General features: G+C 44.1%; 1 protein-coding gene and 1 long non-coding RNA gene across 2 annotated transcripts; one reads left to right on the top strand and one right to left on the bottom strand.

Moving 5' to 3' along the window:
- Window positions 1-22: 22 nt before the first annotated feature.
- On the top strand, window positions 23-4,002 carry LOC135807039 (uncharacterized). Its single transcript, XR_010551422.1, has 4 exons — window positions 23-147; window positions 415-446; window positions 2,810-2,848; window positions 3,825-4,002. It is a non-coding gene; the product is annotated as an uncharacterized LOC135807039 (long non-coding RNA).
- A 4,426-nt stretch (window positions 4,003-8,428) lies between these two features.
- On the bottom strand, window positions 8,429-14,678 carry LOC135804409 (uncharacterized). The gene is made up of 2 exons (XM_065318277.1): window positions 14,460-14,678; window positions 8,429-9,713 (listed from the first exon to the last, which is right to left on the bottom strand). The coding sequence occupies exons 1-2, from the start codon at window positions 14,524-14,526 to the stop codon at window positions 9,307-9,309; spliced, it is 474 nt and encodes a 157-aa protein (XP_065174349.1). The 5' UTR covers window positions 14,527-14,678; the 3' UTR covers window positions 8,429-9,306.
- Window positions 14,679-14,724: the final 46 nt, after the last annotated feature.

The following is a 14,724-nucleotide window of genomic DNA, read 5'->3' as shown; positions in this document are numbered from 1 at the left end:
CGTGTTCGGATATGTGCATGCGCGAGGAACTTTCTTCTTTGGAACTGCTTCTTGCATGATCTGTTTCGGATATTTCGTCTCCTGGCCTGGCTTATTTCGTTTCGGCGCTGCTGAGACCTCCTTTCGCGGAATATTACTCAATGACAGGTGAGTTGACCAGTTTCCTTTGATTCATTTGCTTGTGTCGACTCTTTCATTTACGAACAGTGTGCTGATTTTGGGCGGAATGCAATGAATGATGGAAAAGCTGACAGGATCTCTTTTCTAAATTTTGCTTTTCCGCTGCCGAGGCCTCCTTTTACGGAATACTAGATGACAGGTGATCTCTGAGTGGAGCGGTTTCCTTCGGCGGAAACGTGTGCTGATTTTATTCGGATTTAGATCCCATTTTTATCTCTTTGTCCTTGTCTACAGTGTGCGAAGAACGCGAGTTCACCTTCTTGACGGTAAGGCTTATGTTAGATGTGTTGTCGAAATACTCATATTCATTGCACATTGGTACGTTACAAGTCGGGCACTGGTCAGTGGCATACTATCGTTGGCAGGTCCCAATCTGGAGGGAAAGGTTCAAGGACTCATTGACCGAGTTTGCCAAATAAATTCGCATATCAGGGAAAATCTCCATTGTGGAGAGGTTCAGTAACTGGTTTGCTTCATACGAAACAAGCCAATGGGTGCAGTCTCGTCTCGTGAAACTATATGATCTCGTACTTGTATGATTGGATTTGTTTACTCGAGTCTGGGCTGTTTGATTTGTGAGTACCGTCGAGATTGCACTGCCCCAAATAACGTTTCGTGCCGCCAAAGCAAGAATTACGATCTGCAATCTGTTTGTAGTACCTGCAAGAATGTAGAGTACATGTATCGTACTTTCTCTGTTGCTGTTTCAGTTGCCGTCATGGTCATGTTGCTAAAGAAAGGTTCAGTAGAGAGGTTCTGCAAAACGAAAATTTGAACGAAGTTTCGCGACAGTCCTTGCGAAAGTGTGTACGAATTTTTGCACGAACTTTGCGTTCTGCACATTTTCGTAGTTTGCGCGGGCCAAGTGCACGTACGCCATGACCCGATCTCACGAAATTTCCTACGACAGTTCATTTCGCGTTCCCTGCAAGTTTCGTGTCCAACGTTGCGAAAGTTCGTGCCAAGTTTTGCACTTCATGATGTAGAGCGAAAGTTTGTACGCATTTCCGTTTTGCAGAACCTCTCTAGTGACTCATTTGTTTCATATGAGACGAGTCAATGAGTCGGTGTGGCTTAGAATCTTTCGCTGTAGAAGAAATCTATTTGTATGTCTATTGGAGAAATAATTGTATTCCCTGGTTATAAAATAGGTTAAGACAAACTCACAGAATAAATACCATCGGTCGCTTGGTATTCGTCCTAAAGAGGTTCGACTGGATATCATTCATACTCACCAAAAGATGTGTAAGATTTTATTATCATGGAGTGCCTTGTTTATCTCTCAGTACTTCCAACCATAGCCTTGCCCCTTTTATCCTCAGGATCAGTGTAGTTGTTGGAACGAGGTGCCGGACTCAGCAATGTATTTGTTTACATTTCAATACGTATTTATTGTTCCTCCTTTGCTGTTTTGTTTTAGAAAATCGTGGACTCACAGTTTGAAGTCATTGAACTACTTCCAAAGTTGTATCGACATCAACAGGATTACGATTTCAGTGCAATATGATGCCGAATGACCTTATCACGATAACCCATGATTATAAACCATTATAAACACAGAATCAACAAAAACATCTGCGACACGCACCTGGCGCATGGCTACATTTCTCAAATAAATCTGATCGGGGGGTGGGGAAATCTGAAATATCTGAAAGGCAAGACAATTTTATGACACAGTCATGAAATTCTGCAACAGCAACATGCACAGAATGACCTCCGTATAAAAAAGTATCACCACCACTCCTCACATGTTTCCCCGCAGAAGAACATACATTATGCTAGTGCCACTTTCTGCAAGAAAAGGCTTGCACATCAATGCGTATAATACGGTATTGATATGATGTGAAGGCCATCATTTACAATATTGATATAGGGCATTCCATTGATTGGTGACAGAAAAAACAAAAGAAATTATAGCAATAAAAACTGCTTTATGGCAGCTTTCTAAAAAAAGTTATTGTGTTCTAGTCCATGGACCCCGTCTAAAAAGTAAGAAATTAACGAAATGTGATAGCTGAAAATTAAAATTTCACACAAAACCTCACAATAATCACACACAGAATGAAAAGCTACATGTAAAAGACCTTTTCCCCTCGTGATCCTCTTTCCTATGCATGCATGTTGCCAATTGTTGGTGCAGTACAAGTTTAGCGTCGAAAGCAGCATTTCAAGTGTTGTGATTATTGTGAGGTTTTGTGTGAAATTTTAATTTTCAGCTATCACATTTCGTTAATTTCTTACTTTTTAGACGGGGTCCATGGACTAGAACACAATAACTTTTTTTAGAAAGCTGCCATAAAGCAGTTTTTATTGCTATAATGACAGGTGAGTTGACCAGTGCCCTTTGATTCATTTGCTTGTGTTGACTCTTTCATTTACGAAAAGTGTGCTGATTTTGGGTGGAATGCAATAAATATGGAAAAGCTGACAGGATCTCTTTTCTAAATTTAGCTTTTCCGCTGCCGAGGCCTCCTTTTACGGAATCCTCGATGACAGGTGATCTCTGAGTTGACCGGTTTCCTTCGATTCATTTGCTTATTATGCTCACCCTTTCATTAAATTTTACGGAAACGTGTGTTGATCTTATTCGGATTTAGATCCATTTTTATCTCTTTGCCCTTGTCTACAGTCTACAGTGTGCGAAGAACGCGAGTTCACCTTCTTGACGGTAAGGCTTGTTGGATGTGTTGTCGAAATACTCATATTCATTGTACATAAGTACGTTACAAGTAATGCACTGGTCAGTGGCATACTATCGTTGCCAGTTCCCAATCTGGAGGGAAAGGTTCAAGGACCCATTGACCGAGTTTGCAAAATAAATTCGCATATCAGGGAAAATCTCCAGAGTCTGGGCTTTTTGATTTGTGAGTACCGCCGAGATTGCACTGCCCCAAATACAGTTTCGTGCCGCCAAAGCAAGAATTACGATCTGCAATCTGTTTGTAGTACCTGCAAGAATGTGGAGTACATGTATCGTACTTTCTCTGTTGCTGTTTCAGTTGCCGTCATGTTGCTAAAGAAAGGTTCAGTACATGTAGAGAGGTTCTGCGAAAGTGTGTATGAATTTTTGCACGAACTTTGCGTTCTGCACATTTTCGTAGTTTCTGGGGCCAAGTGCACGTACGATCTCACGAAATTTCCTACGACAGTTCATTTCGCGTTCCCTGCAAGTTTCGCGTCCAAAGTTGCGAAAGTTCGTGCGAAGTTTCGCACTTCATGACGTAGAGCGAAAGTTTGTACGCATTTTCGTTTTGCAGAACCTCTCTAGTGACTCATTTGTTTCATACGAGACGAGTCAATGAGTCGGTGTGGCTTAGAATCTTTCGCTGTAGAAGAAATCTATTCGTATGTCTATTGGAGAAATAATTGTATTCACTGGTTATAAAATAGGTTAAGACAAACTCACAGAATAAAATTAATACCATCGGTCCCTTGGTGTTCGTCCTAAAGAAGTTCGACTGGATATCATTCATACTCACCAAAAGATGTGTAAGATTTTATTATTGTGGAGTGCCTTGTTTATCTCTCAGTACCTCTTATCCTCAGGATCAGTGTAGTTGTTGGAACGAGGAGTCGGACTCAGCAATGTATTTGTTTACATTTTAATACATGTTTATTGTTCCTCCTTTGCTGTGCTGTTTTAGAAAATCGTGGACTAACAGTTTGAAGTCATTGAACTGCTTCCGAAGGTTGTATCAACATCAACAGGATTACCATTTCAGTGCAATATGATGCAGGATGACCTTATCACGATAACCCATGATTATAAACCATTATAAACACAGAATCAACAAAAACATCTGCGACACGCACCTGGCTACATTTCTCAAATAAATCTGATCGAGGGTGGGGAAATCTGAAATATCTGAAAGGCAAGACAATTTTCTGACAGAGTCATGAAATTCTGCAACAGCAAGCTGCAACATGCACAGAATGACCTCCGTATAAAAAAATTATCACCACCACCAGACCACTACTCACATGTCATGTTTCCCCGCAGAAGAACATGCAATTGCATTACATGTATGCTAGTGCCATTTTCTGCAAGAAAAGGCTTGCACATCAATGCGTATAATACGGTATTGATATGATGTGAAGGCCATCATTTAGATATTGATATAGGGCATTCCATTGATTGGTGACAGAAAAAACAAAAGAAATTATAGCAATAAAAACTGCTTTATGGCAGTTTTCTAAAAAAACGTTATTGTGTTCTAGTCCATGGACGGACCCCGTCTAAAAAGTAAGAAATTAACGAAATGTGATAGCCGAAAATTAAAATTTCACACAAAACCTCACAATAATCACACACAGAATGAAAAGCTACATGTACATGTAGAAGACCTTTTCCCCTCGTGATCCTCTTTCCTATGCATGCATGACATGCATGTTGCCAATTGTTGGTGCAGTACAAGTTTAGTGTTGAAAGCAGCATTTCAAGTGTTGTGATTATTGTGAGGTTTTGTGTGAAATTTTAATTTTCGGCTATCACATTTCGTTAATTTCTTACTTTTTAGACGGGGTCCGTCCATGGACTAGAACACAATAACGTTTTTTAGAAAACTGCCATAAAGCAGTTTTTATTGCTATAATAATTATGTGCATTCCCTTTTACGTGCACTGTAATGATGTACATGTACATGTAGGATACATGCAACAGGCTACTGGCAATGTGTAAAGTGGTGGTTCACAGCAGGAAGGGTTGTACGAGTTTGCTGTCGCAGCATCGCTGCATTTCTGCTATTTCTGCTCCCTGTTTTGTAGGTTTTGCACAAGAACTCTCCAATTTTGAGTTGCGATATTGGCAACTTTTGAGCTTTTTCTGAAAATATGGATGCGATTTCAGCAACTAGCACTTGTTTTGGCACGGTTGCGAAAAGCATAAGGTGCGAAAAACTATGGCATCTTTGGGAAAGGGCTACTCATAGCCTACCTCACGACCTTCTGCTTTCTTTCTTCATCACTTGTATCTTGCAGGTATATCATCCCGTGACGACCACATTGAAGTCTGAATTTGAAGTGTGAAGATGCTTCAGCAACCACATCGTACTTTTCCATTGCTTTCATTGTGCTTCTACTGTGCATGTGTGTAACTTGTGGGGTAAACATGTGATGACATTGTATGCTGGCGACACGGTCAGATGTTGTCCATGCGTCTAACGTACACCTGCATGTTATGCATTGAAAAGGATTTGCCACTTGCGATCCTGGGACGAGTATCAGGTCAGCTTTGTCCTGTGTGGGCTGTATCAGATTGCTGTTCACTTCTCTATCTGTTGGATGTGTGACTTTCTGCAAGTTTCTGGTGTATGATGGCCACTTCCTTGCTTGTCACTTTGTATGATGTTACATTCTGTATTCGCTGCTTCCATGGAGTGGTCTGCAAACTGCAATCCTTGGGCAAATGTCATGTTTGCTATGTTGTGCTTTGGCCGTCAGCTCAGCAGCAGGCTTGTCTACACGCTGTAGTTGAATTATTTTTGTTTCACAACTGACTTCCTCAAGTACGGTGGCCACTGCTTTGCGTGGCATTATATATGAAGAATTTCCTGTTTGTGTCGTGTGCATGTGCGTGGCCACGTGTGTGTGCCGTGTGCATAGGCATGTTTGTGTATCTGTGTGCGGGGTAGCGAGGCGGGGAGGGCTGGTTTGTATCAGTGTGTTATTGCAGTCTCATGGCTACATACAGTACATCGCGCGCGTGGTCATCATGTTTACCTTCGGGGTTGGGGTGAGGAGGGAACGGAAAAAGAACTGAAATTATCCATATAAAACCCGCTCTGTGAGCGGTTCTGAAAAACCTTTACTGGTACTGCCCCGTCGTAAAAGTAAGAAATTAGAACTGGCCCATTGTCCCCCAAATGCGAACTGATTCACCTAAATCGCGAATGACGGGACCCGAACGCACCAGTAGCACGAGGTTCCTACCTGTGGATGCAGATGCCTGATGGGGACGTTGGTCCGGACTATAGTCTATAGGCCATGTACTGTACTAGCGGTAGGTGGTGTTACCCTATGATAATTGCTGTCCTGTGCCCTCCCAACCTCGTGCTACTGGTGCGTTCGGGTCCCGTCATTCGCGATTTAGGTGAATCAGTTCGCATTTGGGGGACAATGGGCCAGTTCTAATTTCTTACTTTTACGACGGGGCAGTACCATGTACCAGTAAAGGTTTTTCAGAACCGCTCACAGAGCGGGTTTTATATGGATATGCATGTATGATGCAAAGCCTGGATTATGAAAGGACAGCAATGCGTGCTCGTTTCGGAGGAGGGAGGGGTCTTGCACGAAACGAATTTTGTTCGTTTTGTGGGCTTCTGTGAACTTTTGTGATGGTCCTGCGCCTTGGTTCTAGAGGGTGGTGGCGTTCATGCGGATGCGAAAAACTCGGACTGACTGGGTTTTACGTGAACTGTGACGCTTTTGTATACATACATGCACACACACTCTTGATTGATTGAGTGATTGATTTTTATTTAAGGATTGTCCAAAGGCCTCTCTTCAAGAATCCATAAATGGACTCTTGTGTTTGGTATTGTGCGTGCCTCTCCAAATACCAAAGCCCATGCTTTTCATTGAAACCGGGTGGCATACACACGGCTTTTCAGAATCCTGAATACCCTAGGCTATCGAAACAGTGTTCCATTCCGATCAGTCACACTCACAACGTGTAATTCTTATGATCTCATGCAGGGAACAGTATTGCAACACGTACAGCTATAGGCATGTTTGCTGTACTTGCAGTACCATGGCATGGGGGAGAATAGGCTAGCAATGCAAAGTTAGGGTGCGTTCTTATATTCCCTAGCTTCTCGGAGAAGAAGAAAAGAGAAGTCGAAGAAAGTGGTATCATGCAAGAACGAGTCTCCAAGAATTCGGAGATATTTTGCACATGTGAAGCAATATGAAGCGCCAAAGGGGCCGCGATCTTGAGTGCAACGAATGTAGTACGCATTGTGCGTATGCAAAAAGGGAAATGCGTACACTCATGATCAACACATGCTTTTAGCTGTAGTTCAAATGCGCTGATCCCAAACCGTGGGAATCTCCAAGTTTCAACCACCTCTGAAGCTTGGAGAGCTTTGGAGAGCCTCCTAAAATTCGGAGAGGATATAAGAACAGCTCTCGAACGTTTCCGAGAGTCTGCAACTTTTCCGAGAGTATTTAAGAACGCACCCTTAGAAAACCCAGTCACATGACTGTATGAGTATCAGATGACATGTTGAAAATGCATACCTGGTAAATATGTTCCGTCCCGTCCAAGGATTTTGCCCATCCTACGATGGGCAAAATAGCTAATGCCCATCCTAGGATGGGCACTGAGGTGGCCCGTTCTCGGATCGATCGACTTGAGATGCGCCAATATCATAATATAAACGCACGTTTATAAATGAATTTATAAAAGCACGTTTTAAATTTACATGCGGGAAAACGAAAGAAAAAAAACCCAATTCCACGTGAGAAAAGGCCCGCGCACGGGATCTCCATCGATCGAACCCGATCTGATCCTAAGATCGGCATTCCCCCCCCCCCCCCCCACCCATCCAAGATGGGCAGAATCGACGGACGGGCCGGAACGAATACACTAGTACATGTACTAGTGTGCGCACCACATACTGCTAGGCGTGCACGTTTAGCACAGCTGAGAATATAGACGATGAATCTCCTATAGAACTGCCAGTGATACCAAGCAAGGATAAGTACCCTGTTCACAACTCGTACAGATCAACACCACCAGTAATATAGGGCAGAACACTACAAGTACTAGGTAGAGCTTGATCTTGCCCATGTGCTAGCGAAACGTCGATATCACTGGGAGGCCAAATATGGGTACTGTGTTGGTGAAGAGCAAAGGTGAGCATGAGTCACATCACGCATGTTCGAGGAAAAGCCCAAAAAGTGAGCCACAGCCACGTGTTAAAGAAAAGGCCCAAAGTGAGACACGTGCTGCTGGTGAACAAAGCCAAAAAGAGACACGGGTGCCATGCAAGTCATATCCATACCATATACTGCACGCTTTTACGAAGAGCTCACTGACTGGTCAGTTTGAGCATTCTGGCAAGGTATATTAGGGGCCTGGTTTAAATATGGCTTTGGAAAAATTTTCATTTCTATCAAGTCCGCCTTCATTTTCGCTGACGAGTCGACTAGTCCACAAAGGACAAAACAGTTCTGTCCGGAGATTGAGAAAATAAAGAAATAATATGTGTTTGAGCGTGCTCCATGTTCGGCCAGAAAACACTTTGAGCAGGTTTTGACAGTTTATAAGCCCTTTGTTTGTTGGCGTGGCATTTCCTGAACAACGGAATATTGATACCGGGAAAGACTTTGAAAACCCCCCACCAAAGAACGAAAAAGAAGCACAAAAAACAAAAACACATTTAGATGGATATTTGAAAATAATAATTCTTGTGTATGTAGGGTAACTGTCAAGTGCCGTACCGTAGTGTGATAGAACTAGAAAGGTTAATTAAAAAAAAGAGTGTGTACTGCACTCACTAGTCACAGTCTAATGACAGCAAATGAGCCAAGGATCCTTTAAAAAACAAAACCCATCAACACACCCTGCTGAGTTACAAAAGTATGCTTACATGGCTGATAGCTCCCTCCTGGGGAAGAGCAGCTTCTCGTTCTCTCCAGATAAGATTGCAAGAGGAACACCTGCAGCCACTGCAGGCTGGGTGGGGAGCATAAGCTCACCGGCCTGCTGTGATGTCAACGGGAGAAACGTGCCCCAAAGCAGCGTGTCAGCACGATATCAGCACGATATAACTGGAGGAACACAGAGGCAGCGGCAAGACTGGCCGGGCGCACCAGCGACTTCTGGGGGCCGTTAGAGTTGGACTCAATGGTTTGGCCTCCAAGTATCAGCAGTGTAGTTTGACCAACGGCGCTGGTATGTCGACGAGCACTTGGGAAATGTACCACTGCTACATCATCTGCAAAAACACATCGAGCCGTGCCGAGGATCTCATACATGTAGCTTGCATTCAACTGGCAATGCCAAAGGTAAATCAGGCTTCCAAGTAGGCACGCGCTCGAACACGTCACCACTCTAGTTACTCAGAGGTGAGTATTGTCAGCAGGCTAAGAGCATAGTACATGTATATTGGTGGCTGATTGGCATCATCCAGAAGAGTCACTGTCCTCCGCATTGCCTTGCTCGTATTGTAGCTGCAGCTCATCAGAGTCCACGAGATGCCGCCGTTCCGTTGAACTGACCGACACCTTGGATGGGAACACCATCTTGTAGACGGGAAAGCAGCATGCACAGCAGCCCAGGTCACGATCGGGCTCCCCGGCAACCTCGATGCCAAGATTGTCCGACTGAGGTTGGAACGAAGCCAGCACAGCACCACCGCCTCCGCCACTGCTTCCTGCCGTCGGATTTGCTGAGTCAGCTGACAGGAAGTGGTGCATATGATCCTGGCGCGTTGCTGCTAGCGATGACAGCATGGATTGTGCAGCAGCGCGAGACGCAGACTTTGATGCTGACCTAGGTGCCGGACCATTCATTTTGCGCAGGCGCCGCTCTGCAGCCACAACAAAGAGAAAGTAATGAAAGAACCAACGGATATAACTAGGCCTCCGCGGAATGTGCCGGCATAATTTCGGGAATTATCGGTGTGATTTTTAAAACGGGAATTATTGGCAATTTTTGTGGAATATTCGGTAAAATTTGAGCAATGCCCCCCCTTTTTTCAATTTTTTCCATTTATAACACCCGGATTTGCACCAAAAAGCTTGTGATCCTGAAGTTGATCGCCCGGTATTTCAAAAAAAAAAAAGAAGCTTCCAGCCGAGTTTCACGCGAACCGTGATTTTTTGCCAGTACAAGTGGCAAAAAAACAGTACGTGGTACCGGTATCTGCAAAAAAAAGGGAAGAAAAAAAGCATTATTGTGAGAATTATTGGTGGAATTACGGGAATAATCGGTCGAAAATTTGAGCAATGCTCAAAGGAATTATAGGTAAAAATACGAGCATATTCCGCGGAGGCCTAGATATAACTCATGAAATCTCACAGCCGTCAGTTTATTATTACCAGGGAGTCGTAAAATACCCATAACAACTCCCTAATTATTACACTGCAGTTGTACAGCAAGTGCTACAACATGAACCTCAGTGCATGTAGGAATTCTACGCCCAATTGCTCAAGAAAGAATAACGTTCATTAGAATACATGACGGGACAGAGGCAGCACTGAAGATTACACAACAAAATCGTGGAAAATCTTGAGTCATTCTTGACCCATATAGCGCGAAAAGAAATCAGCAGAAGAATACTAGTACATTGTGTGAGAAAAAAGTTTTTAGGTTTATAACATGAGTATGGCTTGCAGCCCTGCGTTTCAGCCCGGGGCAGCACACTACAGTCGTAGTGTGTTCGTTGCATACTCACAACGGGCTGGCGTGTGCTCAGCGCATATAAACTCACTGCGGGCTGGCGACCAGCCCGGCCGTGCGCATGTAAACACTTTCGGCGGGCTGGCCCGCTCGCTCCAGCCCGGGCTGGAGTTGCACATGTAATAGGCTCCTTAGGCCGCACTTGGGTTGGTACAATCTAGAACAGGATCGAACAGCTGGTGCAGATGGAGCAGCTAGCCCCGATGCCTCATGCCAACCAAACGGTGCTCCAGAAACAGAGTACATTTTGCGTAAAACGTGCGCCAAACTTGGTTGCATTCGTCAAATTGTGTATGAGTCACTTCGTATGGTACAACAAGTACATGCCAAACTTTCCAAAAAGCGTAGGCAAGTGATCATTTTTTGGACAAAAATCGATGTTCCCGCCAGGTTATACCGTGCAAAAGTAACGCTCTGGCCATGGTGTGGCTGCTGTGGACTCAAGGCCTGAGCAAGCAGAACATGGTCAATCTGCCTGAGCAAGCAAACGTGCTGTTCTGGTTCTGGCGAATACTGTTCTAGGTTGCAACAACCAAACATGCCCTTAGTACAATCAAGAGTAGGGCTATCTACATTGTACATTGTACTCGTATTGCAATCAAGAGTACAGAACCCCAATGAAGTTACAAGTGTACACTCACGATGTACAATGTAACTACATGTGTAGTTTCTACCGTAAGTACCGTTGATCCCCCCCCCCCCCCCCCATATCCCTGTCGAGTTTCTACCTGTCAAGCGACTTCAGCATATCAGTATACGACTATACGTAGATGCCACTACCCAAGTAAAGTTCGTGGGTGATACGTACCGAATATCAATCTCGACTACGAAGCAGGAGGGGGGTTGATATGAGGTACGGTATCGCCGGGTCCAGGGTAGACGGGTCAATGTTCTACAAGCACCCTACTTATCCCAGGTATATCTACACATTCTTACAGATCAGCTGCACCTCCTTGCATGCACTGGATGAAGTCACCAACAACAACACCATTCTACAGTCACACCGCCTTTGTTTACAAGTCAGTCAAAGGCTGTTGTGTCAGCGTCATGAAGACAAGTTTGTCGGAACAGAGAAAACAACATAGAGTGCATGTCTTATGGAGCAGTGGCGGTCTGCGTGTTGGTACATGATTCCCCGAAACACTGTGTACAGAGCAGGGAGCGGTGCTTTCTTGCAGGTTTGCCGAGTGGAAGGTTTGATGGACGTCTCATGCTCTGGATGGCAGTCATGAGTCAGTCAAGCGAGAGCTCGTATGCATCCTCTTTGCGTGTGCCACAACGTAGAGAATCTAGAACCTCATCTCAGCTCCACGTAGAAATCTGAAGCCGTATCTGTGGACTCTAACCCAGACACCTGTTCTCTACGTGATTTCTTTACGTTTCACAAAGTAGGGCACAACTAACTTCTTTGTCTTATATTTTATTATTATGACTGTAATGTACAGTACATATTCCTTTCCTGTGTGTTATTAGGCCATCATTTTTTATATCTATGTTTCGCGTCAGTTCAACTTCCAGAATCATATGCGAGCGGTGGGAAAAAATAAAAAGTTGCAGAATAATAAAAAAAAGGCTTATCGGAGGTGTAAAGTACTAGCAAGAGTACGGTTATGTACTCTTGGTTTTTTTTAGTGATGTACGAGGTGAATAGCAATTTTTGGACATGAAAATAAAATAGAGGCTCACTGGCTGTGTGTTTTACATTTTTCACATCTTTTTGTATCTATTGTATGGCCTAATCCTTCATCTTTCCAAATATGTGACAATTGCTCATGCTGTGATCCCAGAGACTTTATAGCAGGTTGTTTTCGACAGGCTAATTTTTTGGCCTAAATTTCAGTGTATGGAATTCTGGACATGAAAGTAAAATAGCGTCAATAGGCATCCTATACTGCACCATTTTTGTTATTTTTTCTATTGGTGGTCTGCAGTTGGCCTCTTCACACTTCCAGCCAACAGGTCCAAGACTATACAGCGTCTGAAGTGGAGTGCACATGGGGAAGCCAACGATTCGTCCATTACTTCTTATTTTACTCAAAATTCAAAATTCTCATGCGACATAGTACCACAAAACTCGTTGAAATGCCTCCCAAGAAAAGGCTATCAACAAGGCACCGACACGAGGAGAAACTACAACAGCCCAGCTGTCAACTACAACAAGAAAAAACTTCATCAACCTGATTGATTCGACTCTACACGCGACGAAAAATTATTTTACTCGAAATGTCCAGAAATGTACAATGTCCAGAAATAGCAATTCACCTCGTAGTACAATTTTATTGAAACAAAGAAAAATGATGGCACCTATGTACAGGGGATGGCCCACGCCTGGTATAAAGTAAACGTAAAAGAGAAAAAAAGTAGTTCAGTGAAATCGATAACAATAGTTCAGTTCCCACACAATACTGCTCCTGAGCCGGATCAGACCACAATCCTAGCCTCGGCAAGCTATGTACTCTTGGTACTAGTGTACACTCGTACATAGCACATGCGTGCATGGTGTACATTCGAAAGAAAAATCGTACATCGAAGCACAACATATGGGTTATCAGCATGAGCAAGAGTAGGGGGGGGGGGGGGGGTTATGTACTCTTGGCATGAGTAAATATTCACTTTGGACAGAGGAGGCAACCGTTGGTGCCCATGCTTCGCTGGATTATTGTACTCAGACTTCAGTAGCGGTGTAAAGAGCTCGGGAACGACGCATCCTCTCAGCTTGAGGCGATCGATGCGGTCTGGTGTAAGTAACTACTAGTAGTTCATAGAATACTGCTCGCAGATGCCGAACAAACGATTTATCAACGCTGGCCTCAAGGCCATTTCTGAATCCCAGCTTCGCCGCATGGAACCAGTCCGCACTGATGACTAGCACGACCGTACACTCACTGTGCATGTTCAATTTTTTTATTTTTTTCCGAAAAAAATCAAAACATATGCGTGCGGACGACGCGAAACATAGATATAAAAAATGATGGCCTTAGGGGCCGTCCGTAAATATCGATGTTTTTTTAGAGACGATATTGGTGCTTCTCTCCCTTGACCCCCCTCCCTCCCCCCAGAAGACGCACATGTACATCTAGATCATGGAATCAATATTTTTGGATGCTCATGAAGTGCCCAGGATGTTGAGGGTCCGGTGTAGGCGTGAAAATCCCGCCGCACTCACGCAATAGCTGCATCGCCTGGGGGGAGCGAACCGGGTTGGCGCTGCAGTGCTCACAGCCATCGTGTACTGGTGTAGCCAAAGCGGCTACGCTCGGGCTTAAATTTTTCAAATCCTTGTTCAGACAGTGAAGACTGGAAACTCTTCTGGAGTTCGTCCGTGTTTGTTCGCACTGCCTCTACGTCTTGACAAAGGTCTCTTGCAGGCATCGTTCGGCCGATTTCCACAATCAATAGCTCATTCTTTTGCTCTTGAAATTCGCCATGGGCGTACAGCTTCCAATTTTTGATTTTGTTCTTGTGTCGCGAGTTTTAGCTCCGCGAACGGAAGCTGGTTTCACATTTCTTGTATAGCCATTTAGACGTCCGCGTGCAGGGATCGGCGAAACTTCAGATATTTACATCGATATTTTTCTGATGCTCGAAAAGACGCACATGGCTCAAACCCCCTCCCCCCCCCCCCAGACGCACCAATATCGTCTCTAAAAAAACATCGATATTTACGGACGGCCCCTTAGCAAAGATTATAAGCTCTGGGAGCTTTAAGTTATATTCTCTTGCTAATAACTTTAGTAATACTGTGCATAGTATAAGGCGACGTAACGTAAAAATCAATAGTACTAGAGGGGGGGGGGGGGATATAACTAGTATACTCTTGGTACTGTTTCGCAGGGCTTGGCACAAGTTTGAAATGAATGAGAAATCAACTCACCCAAGGAGGCAACATAATCCGCGGAATCGTCCAAGCGCTCAAAGGACTCGGTGCCGACTGATGCCATGACAAGTGCTACGTGTTCAGTTCCACAAGCTGCATGGAAGCCGGAGTACTCTCGATAGAAGGATCGGTCGAGAATGACCCGAAATCACAAATCAAAATGCAAGAAATATCAAGCAAGCGGTGTGCACACGTCATGATGACGTGCTCGACTGTCGTCTTCGCAATTCGACGTCGTCATCTTCATTGTGTTGCTTTCGAA

Source organism: Sycon ciliatum, chromosome 1, assembly GCF_964019385.1.
Source record: "Sycon ciliatum chromosome 1, ocSycCili1.1, whole genome shotgun sequence".
NCBI classification, from domain to species: Eukaryota; Metazoa; Porifera; class Calcarea; order Leucosolenida; family Sycettidae; genus Sycon; species Sycon ciliatum.
The sequence above is the reverse complement of the archived record's forward strand: the minus strand, read 5'-3'. Positions and strand labels throughout refer to the sequence as shown.

Coding starts and splice junctions, on each gene's coding strand:
- LOC135804409 (XM_065318277.1), bottom strand. CDS start 14,526: ATGGCATCAGTCGGCACCGAGTCCTTTGAGCGCTTGGACGATTCCGCG. Junction 9,714..14,459: donor GGATTATGTTGCCTCCTTGG/GTGAGTTGATTT, acceptor TTGTGGCTGCAG/AGCGGCGCCTGCGCAAAATG.